We start from the raw sequence: 19392 nt of genomic DNA, 5'->3' as shown, positions 1-19392 counted from the left end.
CCATCTGGATGTAACATTCACTGCAGAAATAATCTTTAGATGTGTGTATTTTATAGTTAGGGAATACAGCATATAGTCTATAGCATTGTGTACATTTCATTACCTGTCATCTTTTAACTTAAAAGAATAAATTTGTTTCCCAGGGTCGGCCCCTTCAAAAACATCTCTCATTCTTTCTTACTGTGGATGACTGAGATAGTGTGAATATGTATTGATTTGTTTAAATGTGTCAACCATTATATGGTACCTTTAACCCAAGACTAAAAGTTTTTTTTTAATGGGTTCTGCAAATGGAATATACAAATTGATTTTCATTTTATTATTTATTTTTGAGAGAGTCTCGTTCTGTTCCCCAGGCTGGAGTGCAGTGGTGGGATCTTGGCTCACTGCAACCTCTGCCTCCCGGGTTCAAGCGATTCTATTGCCTCAGCCTCCCCAGTAGCTGTGATTACAGGCGTGTGCCATCACACCTGGCAAATAGTAGAGAGGGATGATGGGGTTTCACCATGTCGGCCAGGCTGGTTTTGAACTCGTGGCCTCAAGTGATCTGCCCGCCTTGGCCTCCAGAAGTGCTGGGATTACAGGCATGAGTCACAACATGCAGCCCAAAAATTGTTTTATAATAAAGGAAAATGCAGCACAATGTTTAACTGCATTAACTTATTGGATAAAAAGACAAATACACTTGTAGGAGAGCTTCTGTGGTTTATTACTGTTTGAAGGCACAAATGCCTGTTGCTTTGGCTTCCATATTAGTCAGTATAAAAATCACTTGACGCCTGTAATCCCAGCACTTTGGGAGGCCGAGACAGGCGGATCATGAGGTCAGGAGATTGAGACCATCCTGGCTGACATGGTGAAACCCCGTGTCTACTAAAAATACAAAAAAAATTCGCCGGGCGTGGTGGCGGGCGCCTGTAGTCCCAGCTACTGGGGAGGCTGAGGCAGGAGAATGGCATGAACCCGGGAGGTGGAGCTTGCAGTGAGCCGAGATGGCGCCATTGCACTCCAGCCTGGGCAACAGAGCAAGACTCCGTCTCAAAAAAAAAAAAAAAAAAAAATCACTTGATGTGCTTTGTGCAAAATTTCCAGAATCTTATGTCTTATATGGGTGTCATGAAGCGAATAGTTAAAAGGTCTTTGTAGAAGGAAGGTGGTTTACATCTGTATGCCCTAGTTGAGACTGTTTTAGGTTTCATAGCAGAGTAACAAACAGGGGAAAATAGCTTCTAATTTTAGTCATGATGTATTCTATCAGTTTAACTTCTTACCATTTTGAGTTTATCCAGTTTTCTCAAGTAATAAAATACATTGCCTAAAGGTTGATTTATTTGGTTTTCTCTTGAGAAATAGTAAGGCATGCATAGTTAATTCTACACTTACATTATGGTTGTGTGAATGAAAAAAGACCTGTTATCAAAACTATTTGATAGGTCACGGGCACAAATAGTGAGTGAGATTAGCTTTTAGTACAAGTTGGAATACTTCATGCTGCTGATACGGCACAATGGACTATCTGACTCGAGATTTTACTGGAAATGAGTATTATGGCCTTGACCTTTTCCCATCTCTATGATAGACAAGATTTTCATTTTTTAACTTCACATTTTTCTCCTAAAGTAGCAGCACTTGACATGAGATTTATGAAAAATGTGTACCTTCAGCATTGTGTAAATATTTATTTTACAGAGCCATAAGTGTGATCCTTGGTGACAGGTGGAAGAAAATGAAGAATGAAGAGAGAAGAATGTACACATTAGAAGCAAAGGCTTTGGCTGAAGAACAGAAACGTTTAAATCCTGACTGTTGGAAGAGGAAAAGAACCAATTCAGTATGTTTCAATAAATAGTGTTTAAAATGATCTTGCCTTGTCCCTGTAGGTGTACTGGCATGTTGGAGCAGTTGTTACAACCTTTAAGAGGTTGTGTTGATGTTATCTCTATTATTTTTATACTTCAAAACCTAATAATGTTTTCGCATCATCATATAAAGACTGCCTTTCCTCAAGTGTCATTTACTGTCTTAGCATGGAAAGTCGAAATCTCAGGCAAACTTTAAAAAGAATGTTTGTTCTAAACATTGGTTGGAAAAATAATTTTGGAATACAGTATTTCTAGTTGGGTTGAAAGATAAGCATTATTAATCCATTAATATCACAGTAGAAAGTTTCTCTAATTTTTGGTATGTCACAACAGCTTGTCCTTAATTGGTGAGGGACCAGTGAGGCTGGAGGTGTTGGGGGAATGTTAGCTACCATTCATGGGGACTTGTGCCATTGGCACAGAATTTCTAGATTGAAAAATTTCGAGGGGGAGAAGAAATAGAAAGGCCCAGGAAGGGTGGCAAATAAGTCTATATGATAAGCTATGTTGGATAGACTTGTTTCTTACAACTTTTCCATTACTAAACTAGCATCTTTTAGGTTCAGTGTTTTTAGATTAATTGCAAGAAAATTGTGTGTGATACAGTGGGGTCAATTTGAAATATCATTAAAAAATGAAGGGAAGATAATCAGTAGTTTATAGTAGGAGAGCTGGCCAAAGATATTTTAAATTCACTCTGTGTACTTGTGCCTGTTTCTTAGTAACATGCAGGTCACATCTGTTTAAATTTTTCAAGAATTTCTTTAAAAATAGTGGTCAGTAGTCAGATGAGAGAGGTGACTGAACTGAGTTTTGGAAGTTCTTGGTTAATTTAGAATTTCATGTGTTAGGACTTTGCCTGTATCCTATTCTGCTCATCCTAGTCAGTGTCTTATGATTGCATACATTTTCTGGATGCTTGAGCCATCAGATATCAGCTAGCTTTTTAAAATCACCTTTAAGAAGCAGTATTTTCTAATAGTAAATTTATAAACATCTTACACATCTTAGCTTTCATATATAGGGTTACTATGTATTGATTTGTAAACATTCACTGAGTTTTTTATTTCCACAGGGCTCACAACAACATTAAACCAGGATGCTTATGTTCTTAAGTCTATATTTGCATATACATTGACTCTTGATGGAAAGACTTAAGAAGATCAAGGTCTCACCATTTGTCCTCAATTCGTGTGACCATAAGATACTGATAGCATTGAGTCTTGAAATGATTTAATAATATGAGTGAGGATTTGCTTTCTCCATTAGAGCATTAAGCTAAAACTATCAACATTTTAAACCAAATTGCCTTATTTTTCTTCCAAACTTCATATATGTCTATCAGGTAATATAGGCTTGAAAATTGATATCCTGTGGTGCTAAAGTACAGTAGAAAGAGAGGAAAAGTGTATACATGTTTTATTTTAAATTGTACGAAAGGGGAATTTAAAAAATATGTAACTGCTGTTTATACATTGGCTCCTTACTGCTTATTAATCTGTATTGTACACATGATGGAATGAAGCAGAAGCTGGGAGTCGGCCTTTCTTCGAGTAACCACCACATGGCTCAGCATCTGTGCCAAACATAGGCGCTCCTAGTCTGGTCAGTGCCAAGAGGCTACCAGAACATGTGGCAGGTGGCTGGTGTTGGTGTCCCAGCCTAAGAGCCACCTGCTGCAGTTACCATGGCATGCTGAGTTGATGCACCAGGTGGCAGCAGCCATCCGTTATTTCCAATGGAGACCTAGCCCAGGCCAAGGTAAAGTCAGTTAATAGCATTGGGATATAGTCACTGTAATGGTGCTATTAACAGTCAACACCATTGTATTTTTTAACTTCGTGTTCTATATCTCCTCAGCCATGTATCTTAAATATATTTTGTCATCATAATCTTTATGGTGGGGGCAGACTTTGCACTTATTGCAGTGCAACACTTGCACTTTAATTTCCTCCAACTGTCTAAAATTAGAGCAAATACATTGGCAATACAGCTGCTTTTGCTCTGAGCTACAATCATGGCTTTTCATGTTACTTACCAAGTGGTGTTTCTGGTTAGGAATCACAGCTGTAAAATTGATTTCAGTTCATTACACTTCTTCATGATGTTGCCCCTAAATTTTGCACACTATATTCTTGTATATTATTTCAAATAAATGGAAAAAAAAGTTGCTTATCTCTGACATTTACTGGTTAATCTTGGCTGATTTTATTTATGAGTTCTCAGAATAACAGGTTCAGGAGATGGAAAACATAAGGCAGATTCCTAACACTGCTAATTAGGAGGCTGCTGATGGGATTTTAAAAATTAAAAACAAAAATGTTAATAGTGGAACAAGAGCCATCAGAAAATAAGGACTTAGATTATCTACCAGTTATAGAGAATCGCTATAGAATAAAAATTTTTATTTTTCACATGGTATCTTTGTTATAAGGTTAAACAGCCCAAAGGTCTGCTGTTAATGATATGACAAAGTGTAACAAAAGCCTTGCTTTATTTAAAGATACAGTATGACATACTTAAACAAGGCCATTTAACCCTGTATCTTAGTTTTGGGATGTGCCGGTGGTTCCTCAACTTTGTTGTCTATTGGAATCATTTTGGGGATTTTTTTTTTTTTTTTTTTAATACTGGTGTCAGGCTCCCACTCCCAGACATGTTAATTAGAGTGCAAGTTGGGCATCAGGATTTTTAAAAACTCCTCTGGTGATATGAATGTGCAGCCAAATTTGGAAACCACAGAGCTACATGCTTATTTAGTGAAGGCGGCAGGGTTGGGGGAAGCAGGGTACATATTATATAACATGTTCATATCCTTTTAAAAGAAGTGGGGACTTTGGGTTTATGTACCCATAGGAGGACTCGGTTATGGATGGAAAAGAAATTTTAGCCTTGTACAAAAATCTGAAAGAGGAAAACATCTTTCTGGAAAAATCAGGTCCATGGAATTAAAAGGTGATGACTCGACATTTTTATGCTAAAGTATAAGTGCTAAAGAGGTAAATAAAGGTTGATAGGAAATACAGAACAATCAATTACATTCTTAAAATAGTAGATAGTAGCTGTCTTTTGGAGTATGTGTTAACTGCCAACTATGAATGGGTTAGCACAAAGTGGAGATCAACAAAGCTTTCATATTGTTACTGAAGAGCAGACATAGCCTTCTGAAGCAGCTGAACCATTATGGGATAAACTGGTGCAAATTCTTTGCCTTCTCTACTTCTCACTGATTGAACGTAAGCTTCCAGGGCTCCCCTGAAAACCGAAATGAAAACAATGTCAGAATATGACATAAATCACATAAAACAGATTAGGGGATACCAATGTATAAAAATTATTAATAAGCTAATTTCTGCAACTGTTAATGCTCAGTTTCTCAAGCCAAGTGACCAACAGCCTTCACTCATTTACTGGTACTGTTACTACAGTGACTATGTTTAGTGTGAAAAACTATAACCATGTTTTCAGTCTGCATTGTTCTTAGTGGTCTAGTCATGTACTCCAGAGCCCTCTGGCTGTGTAAATACGTTCTCAATTTCCCTCTTCCCTGCTTTCCTACTGAAGACGCCTGCAACGGAATAGGCACTTGTGCCTACTCCCAGAGCTCACAAGGGGCATCCTGTGCCTCTGAAAGGCATGCTCAAGAGTACAGGGGGATGGGGCCCTTTGACACATTGGGTAACACCAGTAGATGCATTATAATCCTGTTATTTGATGAACTATGAACAACCAACAACTAGAATAAGTGCTCTTGGACTGTATTTATTGGCAAAATATATGATTGGGAAGCAGTCTGAATTTAATCAAGGGAATGCGGTACCATTCCATTATTTATGATTATGGTGTTCTCATGGATTAGGTTGGGGGTTAGCAAACTGCCTGCAGGCTGAATCTAGCCTGATGCTTGTTCATTTATATATTTGTCTGTGGATGCTGTCACACAGTGGCAGAGTTGAATAGTTGAGGCAGAGACCATGTGGCCTGCAAAGTCTGAAATATATCTGACGCTTCTTTTACAGAAAAAGTTCATTAGTCTCAGTGTCGAGACATCACCTTTTAATTCCAGATCATCTGTTTACGTGGAGCTAAAATGGCTACTAGATTAATTTTTAATTATTGTTCTGTTTAAGTACCAGGTACACAAACACATTTTTGTCATAATTATATTTTCTTCAAAATTTCAGTTTGAGATTGGAGCATTTGTATAAAGATGTAAGTTAATACCATTACTCAGTTCACACACAATAGCACTTAATTCTTAAGTGGTTTTCTTTTTGCTCTCAAATACTGAAAATACTAATCTAACTGGGTTTGTTCAAGATTTTTCATTGAATTGTGGGAAATACCCTTCCCCAGAGTCTGGCTATCACTCATCAGTTTGTAGTGCCCTTCCATCCCACCAGCCACTGTCCACGTAAAGGGATTTCAGATCTCTTAAGTTCCAGCCCTGACCTCCCCCTCCTGATCTTTGCTGCTTCCTGTCCTCTGGACAGTTTTATCTGACTTGCTTCCAGGTAGCCCTCAAACTCACTTGTCAAAAAACTGGGGCAGCGTTCAGCCTGCGTTATCTTATTTCAACAAAGGGCACCATCAACTTAAGGTAAGTTCTTTTCCCCTCCTACACCTAAAACAGTTACCAAATCCTATTAATTTGCTACACACATTTCCACATCCAGTCCCTCCTCTCCCCTTTGCTTCACTTTGAACCCTTGCTATCTTGTGCCCTAATGATTGCTGTAGCCTCTCAGGTGGTGATCATCCTGGTGCTATTTCTCCCCTGTTCTGGTCAGTCTTCCATATTATAGCAAGAGGTCTCTCCCTGAAGTATTAACAGCACTTGCCATGCCCTATGCTTTATAGGAAGTGTGGAAAGGTCTGACTTCTGTATCAACAGTCTTGACTTAGCAGGGTCCAGCATTTTGGAATCCCTGAAGGCTGGCTGCCTGCTCTGGTCAGTGCCTAGACTCAACCCAACTGAATACCAGCTTCATCAACAAGCTGCTCCCAGCCCTTTCTATGCTACTGCTGGGTTTTAGATAGCTTGATGTGGCCTAAAAAGACCCTCAAATCATTAGTTTCCATTTTTGTGTTACCAAGTAATGTGCAAAGCATGTTTGCCCCATTTGTATAGCCCAACCTGACTGCCCACCTGAGTGGCAGATCAAGATGTGTCTGTTCATATATTACACTGAAATAAAGCTGTCTCTGCCTAACAAAGTAGGGTGTGCCAAAGGGCCTGTTTATCTTTGGCCATACTGAATGTTTCAGTTAAAGAGCCACATTCTCTTAGCCTTTTGCACATTATGTTCCTGTCCTTAGAATACCCTTCCTTGCTTGCTTTCTTGCGCAGCTCTTTATCTCTTAGGACTCAGCTTCAGATGCTCCCTTTTAAGAACAGCCTTTCTTAACTCCAGGCAGCAGTAAAGACTGCAAGCCACCTTGGAGTCACACAGGTTTGTGAAACTATCTAACTTCTGTATCAACAGCCTTGACTTAGTAGGATCCGGCATTTTGGAATCCCTGAAGCCTGGCTCCATGCTCTGGTCAGGGCAGGAGTACTTTAAATCAGGTATGTGGAGGGCTGGGCAAGCCCTTGCTGAAGAAGTGTAGCTGTTTTAAACAAGATGTAAGTTCATACCATTACTCAGCTCACATACCCAGTTTCAAGTCCTAGCTAATATACCACTCTCAACTGGCATGCAAGATGGAATTTAGTGCTCTTAGAGAACAATGTTTTGTGAGATGCCTTAGTTCAACTCAGAGCTGACCCTTAATGGAGATACTTGTCTATGAAAAAAACTTGCTTCTTTTAGTAATATGCTTCTAGTTGGTATGCCATCCTGGAAAATTGTCTCCACTCCCTAAATGTAGTCCCTACAGAATCATATACAGTAAAGAAATCCCCAAGAGCTCATCCATCTTTTTTTTTTTTTTTTTTTTTTTTGAGACAGAGTCTCGCTCTGTCACCCAGGCTGGAGTGCAGTGGCCAGATCTCACCTGACTGCAAGCTCCGCCTCCCGGGTTCACGCCATTCTCCTGCCTCAGCCTCCCAAGTAGCTGGGACTACAGGCGCCCGCCACCTCGCCCGGCTAGTTTTTTGTATTTTTCAATAGAGAGGGAGTTTCACCGTGTTAGCCAGGATGGTCTCAATCTCCTGACCTCGTGATCCGCCCGTCTCAGCCTCCCAAAGTGCTGGGATTACAGGCGAGCTCATCCATCTTTAAGACAGTGAGATGTATGTATCAGTGTCTAAGAAGTGTTTATATTCACAGGAACTATAATCATTTCACAGTGAATGGATTAGATATATTTGATGTACAAAAATCAACGTAGTTTCGTTGGCATTTAAAAGGATAAGACATCACATAAGTTACACAATATGTAGAAGAAAGATCAGAAATGAGTGGTTAGATTTTTGGGTAGTCATCAAGAACACCATCAGAAGTATGGGGGAAAAAGATGAAGCTGCCCTCCCACATGAAATTAGAGCAAGATTTTCGAGTACTTATTAAATTACTTCATTTGCTTAAGCAAAACATTAGCTTTCTTGGAAGTCAGGCCAAGCGTTATGTAACAGTCTTAACTCTGGTTTGTAACCAAAATAAGTAGATTATTGAGGTTATCCTTATTGGGAAAAAACAAAACACGATTAGTAGAGGAATGGTTTGTGGTAACATGGCAACACTGCTCAATGTGACAAAAACTAGCCAAGTGGAGGTTTTCATGGAAAACAACATTGATTTTTGTCAGGCATTTAAATATTCAGTGTGATTAGTAAGTACTGAAATGCGTAAATGACATAAAGATACACTACATGCCTCAATAAGCAGTTAAGCCCAGGCTTTTCCCTGGTTCTGTCCTCCCTCTTGGTCCTATCTCAGGCACTCCGTTCACAGAACTGATAGGTAGCTGGTGACATAGGGGTACCCAGAGAAGAAACATTACCCTCCATCAATGGAGATCTTGGGAGTTCTGCAGAAATAGAGAAGAGCTGAGAGAATGGATTCCAGACTGTGGACCCTGGACCACGGCAAGAAGGCAAGGGATCCAAGGATGCACATGGCACCAAGCATTCTCTGACGGTGTAGAGAAAAGTACCACTAGGCTAATAAGGTCTGTGAACATTTTTGCCATCATAACAGTGTACTTCTACTCAAAGAGGGCCATAAGAAGAGTTGCTCTCCACGGCAGATACCCAGAGTAAATGGATTTGAGGCCAACCCCAGCACTGTTACAGAGCTTGTGAAATCTTTGCATCAAAAACTCTATCTTTATTGAAAACACATTCAACAGTTACAGACCCACAGGCATGAGCCAGGCGGCTGCCTCTGCATCTGAGGGAGCACATGTGTCTGGAGCACCTGCCTGATGCGGGCTGAACACATACAACTGTCCCCACTTAAACTACTTGGTCCCATGAGTAAGTCATTACTCTGATTTTCAGATGAACTTGACTAGTATTCATTTAAGCTCCAGAAAGCATCTGGTGTCAGAAGAAAACAAGAAGGCAGGATAGTTCACTATTTGCCATTTGCTCAGCAGCAGTAGTTACACTATCCTCAATTTGCCCTATTTTATGACAACCTAACACATTACGCTGGGAGGAACAGAATGAGTATACAACAAGGTTTGCCCCAGAAGCTACAACAAATTTACTGACATTTAAAGAGCAATACTCACCCTCAGTTTGTCTACAGGGGAAAGAAATTCATCCAGTGGTGCTTCAGTATGCAAGAACAAAATTGTTTTGCAATAATACATAAGAAAGAACATTCTCTAGGACAAAAGTCCCCTCATTGCCAAGAGCCTGGGGTGCAGCAAGAGTATTTTTTTGAATCCCTGAAGGAGAGCTCAATTTTTTGCTAAGGGCATGAAGGTTCTGGAATCAGCCATGTGTGGAGGGATGGGTATGCCTTTTTAAAAAAGCATGACAGTATTTCTGAGCATGATTTTCAGTTGCTAAATATAGGCTTAGCAACAGCACTGCTGATGAAATCACTCAGGAGACATTTTTAAAGAGAAGCAAAACAGATTTGTGATGTACCCACAGCAGGACAACTGTTTTGGATGAACTCATTCCAACTTGTTAAGATGACAAAAATGACCAACTTGTTAAGATGAGAAAAATGAACCATGTTCAATTAACCGAATCCTCTTTTTAAGACTACCAAGTGTGCTGCAGCTAAGTGAATCTTTGGGACTCAGGAAAAATAATCCACACAGACATTGCAAATCCTTGTGTTAGTCCCAGGCCCAAACTCCTCACCCAAATCCAAAGCCTTTCCCGAGGGCAGATTTTACCAGGAGCATTCACCGGGGGGCTGGTAACCTTTCCCATTTCTGTGTCAGATGTTCATAGCTGAGTAACAGATAAGCAAGGAAAAAGAGCAGGGTCCGAGCTAATCTTTATCCACACATATGCCCAGAGGGCCAGTGGCTTATGTAGGATGTGGGCACCAAGCTTGAGGGCTCAGGGTCACTTCTGGAAACAAAGCTGACAGGCTGATTTTCCAACTGACCTGTCGCAGCTTCCTCAGCAGTCTTCCATCCTAACTGAAATATGACCTACGCCACTGGCTGCACCCTGGACCTTCTCGGGGAGCTGTAAAGAAATCCTGATACCAGGCCTACCCCAGAGATTTTGAGGTAGGCGCGGGTGAGAGGCCTGGCACTGGGAATTTTGCAAGCTGAGTAAATGACTCTTGTGCACCCACGCGGCTTAGAACCGCCTCCTCATGTCAGCCCCGCTCTGGCTTTAGGGAACCAACTCATCACCCGGCACTGAGGCCAACAGAGGGCCACTGGGTGTCCTGGGCCCAGACCGACAGAATTGGGATCCCCTGGGAGAGTTGAGAATGACTTCAAGAGCATTTAGAGGCACAGCAGGAGTGAGTTTGAGGAATAAGGATGACAGAGGAGTTGATGGCGTAAAGGTTTTCCAGCTTGGCCAGTTAGGTGATTGTGACCTCCCAACCAAGACAGGGAGTATAAGAGAACGAGAAGGTTTGAGAGAATAGAATTATTTTGACCATTTTGGGGTTGAGATTTCGGTGGGTGGTCACAGATGAGAGCAAGTGTACTGGGCCAAGGGCCCACCAATAGGCAGCCACAGGCCTGGGGGCTCTTAAGTATAGAAGGGGCACTAGAGGCACGGGTCTAGACAAGCTCGCCTGGGAACCAAGGCAGAGGGAGGATGAGAAGAACAAAATATGGGAAATGATAGCATTTAAGGAATGGCTGGAAGAAGATAATTCAGCAAATGATGCAGAAAAAAAAAATGGCCAGAGAAGTTAGAACAGAAACAGACGGCTGTGGTGTAACGCAAGCTCTGAGAGGACAGGGCCATATCTCGGCTTACTTCGTATCCTCAGTTCCTGGCCCAGGGCCTACCATGCTAATAAAATGTGAGCTCAGCATCAATAAAAATGTGTTGAGTCCCAGCTTATGAGTTTACAGAAGGACATGGTGGTCAACTCTAGCTAAAGCTACAGAGTGGTAAGAATGGGAATGTTTGGTGGCGGAGAGGTCTCTGGTGACGGTGAGAGCAATCGCAGGGAAGAGTGTTGTTTAATAAGCCATGTATGACAGTTAAAGCACCCCACCCTGGGCACGGTTGGGGTACATGGGGGTGTGTGCACATGTGTGTGAGGGCACACGCATATGTATGTAAATGCACTCATGGGGCACTACTAGAGGGCCATGGTATCCAAGTGGCTGCCGGGTTGTTCTTGTTTCCTCCTCAGAACTGTTTCACGCTTGGGTATTTTTAAAAGTTCACTCACATCTGTGTTCCACCAATTCAGTAACTGCAGCACACGAAAATGAAGTAAAAGATGCGGGGCTAGGGCAAAACTTTTCCTAGCAGATGATGATTTTCAAAGGTAGAAATGCATGGTCCTTAGGGTTGCATGGGACACAGGACTGCACATCAGGGATATGAAGGTATGGAATGAAAGAAAGCAAAAGATGTTGTGGCCAACATTTCCAACTGCTGGCTGCTCCAGCACCTGTGCCTAGGCAGTGAGGTGGCCTGCCACCGGAAGGTGCAGTCACATGTGCACACCCCTAGGCCCTGCTCCTTCATCCTCTCCCGCATCCCCACCCTCCTTGGGCTTCCAGCCCAGATGGGTGCCCTGGAGCACCTGGCTTTACCTGATGAGGAGGAGCCTGTCCTTTTCAGATGGATGGTCATCCAGCCACTGAGAGAAGCGTGCGTGGGACCACTCTGCCCTCTGCAGGGTTGAAACACAATTAGAGAGTACATACACATTCTTTAGTAAATGGCAGCAAGTGCTGGTTCAGAAAGCATTCTCAAGGATTCCCAAGGTGAAACTGCCTCGAAACCTGCCCAAGGGAAGTGGGAAGGGGCACAGGCCTTGGTGCACCTTTCTGACTGCCAAGGAGCCTTCTGGATTTGCCAGTTGATGGTGGGTCGGCAAAGAAAATGGGGCTGCCATCAAAAATTCTTTATGAACACAAATGCCTTGTGTCATTATTAAAGGTAAATTCTGGATGCATCAGGTAATTTTTTGCACTGCTGAGAAAGAAGATGCTGAGCAGTGGGAGTCTTCCTTTACTAATATCTATTCACTGTCAAAGACATCAACAACTAACCAAAGCAGCAGAGGGCCAGGAATCATTCAATGAGTAGGGGCTCAGGATTCACATAGGTAATGGGAAGAGTCACAAAATGGTTCTGGCTTGACTTTATTTATTACCTGGAAAGGAGATTTCAGCTCAGTGGGTGCTCTCGTGAACAAAAACTGAATAATGATGCTGAATGGAATCACATCCCCCAGTGCAGGACTATTGGCTACATGTTCACTTGCCTGGAAGAGCAGAGGTCTAGAGGAGAAAAACATAAGTTATTTCACACTGTTCAATATTGAAATAGGTGATCTGGTGGGACAATCATTCTCCCTGTAGAATAGCATTTTTCCTGGACTGGCCACTGAAGGAGCCTCCACTGCTCAACCACCCTATTCAGCATTGAGACACATGCGCCTCTGCCTCCACACGCCCACATGCTCACAGGCTCATCTATCCTTCAGCTCCTATTCGACCCCCAGCTCATTGGTTTGTGAGTCTGACATCCACTGGACTCAGCAAATGCTCCTTATAAAGTTCATCTAATTACTAGGCTAAAAGCAAATAAAGAACAAAACCAAAGCCTTCAAGTAGTTGTTATTAACAGATTCTTATCTTCGTCAATCCTTTTAGCTTTCATTTAAAATAGAATCCTTCTTTGAACCATAATCAAATGTGGGTACACTCAAACATTTTCTACACAACTTTTCAAAAAGGCAAATATGTCTTTGTATATACAAAGTTATTACTTTGCTGAACATTCCATCAAAAATTTATGCTGGCTCCCTTATACTATATTACATGCCTGGGTTTCACCGTCCACATTTTATAGAAGGAGCAGGCAGGCAAATCCATTCCACTACCAATTACATACCACCTTGTGCAAAAGGCTGGCAAGAATTATTTGAACTGTTACTGGCTTTGAGCTCTTATGGATGAGAGCTGATTATGCGGAGCTGTGGACATTGAATTCCAAGTGGTAAGATGGCAGCAACATCTCTTGACAGATCAGATAATGATTTTGAACCATGTAAAAGAGCACTGTATTCTGGGGTCTTTCTTCACCCCAACTTAATTACTCTAATTATGAATGAAGGCCTGTACAAAAATAGAGAAGCGAACTTCTTCCCTACACTAATGATAAGGTCTTATGTCAAGAGTCAGGAATGTTCTCAATAGAGAGCTGGTTCTCATTAGATACAGAATTATTATTAGTAAAGATGGCTTTAAATTAACTATTCTACAAGTAAAAATCTATCTCTATCAAATAACATTATGTTGTATTTTCTTTAGCTACTGGGGAAGGATTTCAGTCATGTATGTTGTCTATCACCAGAAAGCCATAAAGCTCCAAACCAGACATTCCATGAGAAGATGACTAAGGTCTTCTTACGGCCACACTGAAAATGTGATGTACCTGCCTTGAAAATCTGCAAGGCCCAAATAATTTCACAGTGTTCAGTGCTGCGGAGAAGAACAAAATATGGGAAATGATAGCATTTAAGGAATGGCTGGAAGAAGATAATTCAGCAAATGATGCAGAAAAAAAAATGGCCAGAGAAGTTAGAACAGAAACAGACGGCTGTGGTGTAACACAAGCTCTGAGAGGACAGGGCCGTATCTCGGCTTACTTCGTATCCTCAGTTCCTGGCCCAGGGCCTACCATGCTGATAAAATGTGAGCTCAGCATCAATAAAAATGTGTTGAGTCCCAGCTTATGAGTTTACAGAAGGACATGGTGGTCAACTCTAGCTAAAGCTACAGAGTGGTAATATAAGAATGGGAATGTTTAGTGGCGGAGAGGTTTGGTGGTGGAGAGGTCTCTGGTGGTCAAGGTCACCTTGACCGTATCACTCCTCCCACTCCTCCAAGTCAGCACAGAGTCACAGGGGGGATTCTCCTAACCCCATGTTTTCTACAGAGGAAAAGAGAACTGAAAGTAGAGATCTAGCTTCCCTAGCATTCTGAGGTGCTTTAAAGGAAGCCTACTACTGTCTTGCCTCAAAAGGAATACCAGAGTAACTGCAGTGCGAGATCCCCTGGTGTCAAACAAATCAAGAAGGTGGAGTTTGCAGTGACTAGTGTGCAGATCTGGGTGGTAGCTCTGTGTTCCTGCCAGCAGTGGCACCTGATCAGAGAGATCAGTTAATGATCTACCCTACCTGCAAAGCTAAGTCGGCTGCTCCCAGAAGCTGAACAACAAGTTCAACTTGGCTTGAGTCCCTAGAAAACTAGCCTCTATGTGCAGCCTCAGAGCTCACCCCAAGACCCTACCCAGGAAAAGAGATGCCCACCACAGTGTATTTTTTGCAGACAACAGGGGCTAGATTTGCCCAAACCCTGAAGTCCAAACAGCAGCTCCAAACAGTTGCTCCACCAAGTGTCAGAGCCCATCCCATGGTCCAGCCTAGGCAAAGACTATGGAGCATAACCTCTGGACCTGTCTGTCTAGAACACTGATCCACCTAAACCTAGAGCCCAGCCTGCAGACCTGCCCAACTGCATAACCCAAATAGCAATACTCCCCAACAGGGAAATACACTTTGTGACCCTGCCGGATACCAGAAGCAATCACAGTTCCCAGCCGGTAGCTCCACCTGATTGCAGAGGCCAGCCAGTAGTCTTGCTGGAAGGTGAAGTTCAGCCAGCAGCCCCATGCAAACTCAGAACAAACGCAGAGACCCAGCCAACTAGAGAAACTGACAGCAAGCTCTGCCTCCCTGGGGTTATTATCAGTTGGCTCATCCAGAATCACAGGCTAAAGTAAATAATGAAATTCAATCTATGCTGAAGAACACCTCTAAACGATGGAAGAGGTGGCTGTCTCCTCAAATGCACAGACATCAGTTCAAGGACATGAGGATTATGAAGAATTAGGGGAATAATGACGCCACCAAAAGAAATTAATAAAGCTCTAATAATGGACCCTAAAGAAATGGACATCTATGGAATGACTGACAAAAAATACACAACAATCCTCTTAAGGAAGTTCAGCAAACTACAAGAATATATAAATAAAAAGTTAAATGAGATCTGGAACACAATATATGAACAAAATAAGAAATAGAAACTATAACAAAAACCAAATAGAAATTCTGGAGATGGAGACAACAACAACTGAATTGAAAAATTAAATAGCAAGTTTTAACCGTAGACTTGTACAAAAAATTCAACCCAAAGAGAAGTTCACCAAGACACATAATAAACTGGCAAAAATCAAAGACAAAAAAAATTGAGAAAGCAAGAAATAAGAAACTTATCACATACAAGGAACTTGTAATATGGCTACTAGACGATTCTCAGCAAAAACCCTGTAGGGCACGATAAAATGAGATGATATATTTAAAGTGCTGCCAACCAAAAAAGCTATCCTTCAGAAATGAGAAATAAAAACTTCCCCAAGCAAATGCTAATAAGGTTCATTAGCAGTAGGCCTGCCTATTGAAATTCCTAAATGGAGTTCTCTAAGCTGATATAAAAGGTTGCTAATTAATAAAATATATGAAAACACAAAAATCAATGCTATAAATAATATAGAGTCATACTCAGAAAAACCTAGAACTGTAATAGTGGTCTGTAAAATAATTTTATCTCTAATATGATCTTAAAACTATTAAAATTATAGCTCAAGGCCAGATGCAGTAGCTTATGCCTGTAATCCCAGTACTTTGGGAGGCTGAGGTGGGCAGATCACTTGGGGCCAGAAGTTCCAGACCAGCCTGGCCAACATGGCAAAACCCTGTCTTTACCAAAATACAAAAATTAGCCAGGCATGGTGGTATACACCTGTGGTCCCAGCTACTCAGGAGGCTGAATCACGAGAACCGCTTGAACTGGGAGGTGGTGGCTGCAGTGAGCCAAGATGGTGCCACTGCACCCCAGCCTGGGTGACGGAACGAGACTCTGTCTCAAAAAAAAAAAAAGCAAAAAAAAAAAAAAAAAAAAAAATTATAGCCCAAATTAGGGATACAAATTGCAAAATGATGTATATTTTGAAAACAAAATATTAAAATGTGTAGGGAAGGGGAACAAACTGTAGCGTTACTATATGTTATCAAAATTCGGTGTTATCAGCTTGAAATATCCTGTTACTAGTATATGGTTTTTGGAAGCCTCATGGTAAGTACAAAACAACAATCTAGAGTAGAGGCACAAAACATGCATAGAAAGAATTCAAAGCATACCACTACAGAAAACAATCAGACCACAAAGGAGGACAGCAAGAGAGGAACAAGGAAACAAAGCATCCACACAACAATCAGAGAACAAACTACAAACTAGTATTATTGAGTCCTTACCTATCGATAATTATTTCTATTTTAAGAGCAATAAAATCTCCAGTAAAAGACAAAATGGCTGAATGTATTAAAAATAAGACCCAGCTATGTGCTGCCTACAAGAGATTCAACTCCTTTTTTTTTTTTTTTTTTTTTTTTTGAGACGGAGTCTTGCTCTGTCACCCAGGCTGGAGTGCAGTGGCACGATCTCGGCTCACTGCAAGCTCTGCCTCCTGGGTTCATGCCATTCTCCTGCCCCAGCCTCCCGAGTAGTTGGGACTACAGGCACCTGCCACCATGCCCAGCTAATTTTTTGTATTTTTAGTACAGACGGGGTTTCACCATGTTAGCCAGGATGGTCTCGATCTCCTGACCTCGTGATCCACCTGCCTCGGCCTCCCAATGTGCTGGGATTACAGGCGTGAGTCACTGTGCCCGGCCTGAGACTCAACTCACTTCTAAGGACAGAAAGAATAAAAATGAAAGTGTGAAGAAAGACATTCCATGCAAATGGAAACTGAGAGAGGCAGGGCTAGCTATACCTATCAGACAAAATAGACTTAAGCTCAAAATAATAAAAAAAGGCAAAGAAAGTCATCATGATAAAGGTGTCAATTCATCAAGAGGATATAACTGTAAATATATCTGTACCCAACATCAGAACACCTAAATAAGTAAAGCAAATATTAAAGAATTTAAAGAGAGAAATAACTTACAATGCAGTAATAGTAGGGGACTTCAATATCTCACTTTCAACAATGGCAGATCATCCAGACAGGCAGTTAATAAGGAAACACTAAACTTGAACTACATTTTAGACCAAATGGACCCAACAGACATATACAGCATATTCTATCCAATAGCAAGGGAATACACGTCTTCTCAAGTGCACACATATCTTGCTTCAGGATATGTCATATGTTAGGTCGCAAACACAAGGCTGAACAAATTTAGGAGAAATGAAATCATATCAAGTATCTTTTCTAATCATAATGGTATGAAACTAGACATCAATAATAGGAGAAACCTTGGAAATGCCACAAATACGTGGAAATTAAACAACATGCCCCTCAACAACCAATGGGTCAAAAGAGAAAACCAAAGATAAATCAAAAAACATCTTGGAACAACTGAAAATGGAAATGTAATATACCGAAACGTATGGGATATAGCAAAAGCAGTTCTAAGAAGGAAATCTATAGCAACAAATACTTAAATAAAAATAAACATCTCAAATAAATAACCTAATAGTACACCTCAAGAAACTACAAGAGAGGAACAAATTTAAGCCCAAAGTTAGCAGAAGAAAAACAATTCAAAGATCAGAGCAGAAATAAATATAGACTAGAAAACCAGGGGGGAAAAAAATCAATAAAGAGTTTTTTGAAAAGTTAAACAAAATTGACAAACCCTTAACTAGACTAAAAAAGAAAAAGAGAAGACTTAAAATTGGAAATGAAAGAGAAGATATTACAACTGGTACCACTGAAATACAAAGGATAATGAGCGATTACTATGAAAAATTATATGGCCACAAATACAGTAACCTAGAAAAAAATGGATAAAATTCCAAGACACATATAATCTACTAACACTGAATCAAGAAGAAATAGAAAATAGAAATAGAAGAAACAGAAAATCTGAGCAGACCAATAATGAGTAAAGAGATTTGATTCATAATAAAAAGTCTCTAATCAAAGAAAAGCCCAGGACCTGATGGCTCCACAGGTGAATTCTATAAAAGGTTTAAAGAAGAGCTAATACCAATCCTTCTCAAACTCTTCCAAAGAAATCAAAAGGGAAGGAATACTTCCAAGCTAGTTTTAGGAGGCCCTGATACTAAAGCCACAAAATGACATGAAAGAAGAAAGTTACAGGACAATATCCTTGATGAACATAGATATGAAGATACAAAATCCTCAACAAACTACTAACAAACCCAATTCTATGGGACATTAAAAGGATTATTCACAATGATCAAATGAGATTTCTCCCTGGGAGAAATGCAAGGATGGGTCAACATTGATACATCAATAAATGTGATGCATCATATCAGCAGAACAAAACACAAAAACCATATGATCATTTTATTAGATGCAGAAAAAGCATTTGACAAAATTCAACACCCTTTTATAGTAAAAACTCTCAACAAATTAGCGGTCACATACAATAACCCTACAGCTAACATTATACTTAATGGTGAAAAGTTGAAAGCTTTTCCTCTAAGATCAGGAACGAGACAAAGATGTCCACTGTCAGCAAGCACTTTTATTCATTATCCTACTGGAGGCCTTTGTCAGAGCAATTAGGCAAGAGAAAGAAATAAAAGGCATTCAAATAGAAAAGAAAGACATGAAGTATTACCTGTTTGCATATGACATTATCTTATATATCCAAAACCAGAAAGATACCACCAAAAGAACTAATAAAAGAATAAGGTCCCAGGATACAAAATTAAGACAAATCTAATCAGTAACAATGAATGATCTGAAAAAGAAATCAAGAAAATACCCACATATAATAGCTACAAGAAAATAAAATACTTAGGAATAAATGTACTTAGAAATAAATTTAACCAAAGAAGTGAAAGATTTGTACTGTAATGTTTTACAATGTTTTAAAAACTGTAAAACATTGATGAAATAAATTGACAAAGACATAAATAA

At 40.5% G+C, this 19392-nt stretch overlaps 2 protein-coding genes across 7 annotated transcripts in view; one reads left to right on the top strand and one right to left on the bottom strand.

The window, feature by feature from the left end:
* HBP1 (HMG-box transcription factor 1) overlaps positions 1–4039 on the top strand; it is a 33716-nt gene extending 29677 nt beyond the window's left edge. For 2 of the 4 annotated variants that reach the window (XM_010382423.2, XM_010382424.2), the window contains exons 10-11: positions 1690–1831; positions 2938–4039. In XM_010382423.2, the coding sequence (XP_010380725.1) occupies positions 1690–1831; positions 2938–2955 (160 nt within the window). In that variant the 3' untranslated portion in view covers positions 2956–4039. The remainder of the gene's footprint in view (positions 1–1689; positions 1832–2937) is intronic. The other 2 variants (XM_010382426.2, XM_010382425.2) reach the window with 1 other exon arrangement.
* A 181-nt stretch (positions 4040–4220) lies between these two features.
* Positions 4221–19392, bottom strand: part of COG5 (component of oligomeric golgi complex 5) — a 366355-nt gene continuing 351183 nt past the window's right edge. For all 3 annotated transcript variants that reach the window (XM_010382422.2, XM_030932305.1, XM_030932306.1), the window contains 3 exons: positions 12581–12707; positions 12015–12094; positions 4221–5117 (listed from right to left, as the gene is read on the bottom strand). In XM_010382422.2, the coding sequence (XP_010380724.1) occupies positions 5003–5117; positions 12015–12094; positions 12581–12707 (322 nt within the window). In that variant the 3' untranslated portion in view covers positions 4221–5002. The remainder of the gene's footprint in view (positions 5118–12014; positions 12095–12580; positions 12708–19392) is intronic.

The sequence above is a fragment of the Rhinopithecus roxellana genome, chromosome 6, assembly GCF_007565055.1.
Source record: "Rhinopithecus roxellana isolate Shanxi Qingling chromosome 6, ASM756505v1, whole genome shotgun sequence".
In the NCBI taxonomy this organism is placed as follows: Eukaryota; Metazoa; Chordata; class Mammalia; order Primates; family Cercopithecidae; genus Rhinopithecus; species Rhinopithecus roxellana.
This window is presented reverse-complemented; position numbering and strand designations above follow the sequence as displayed.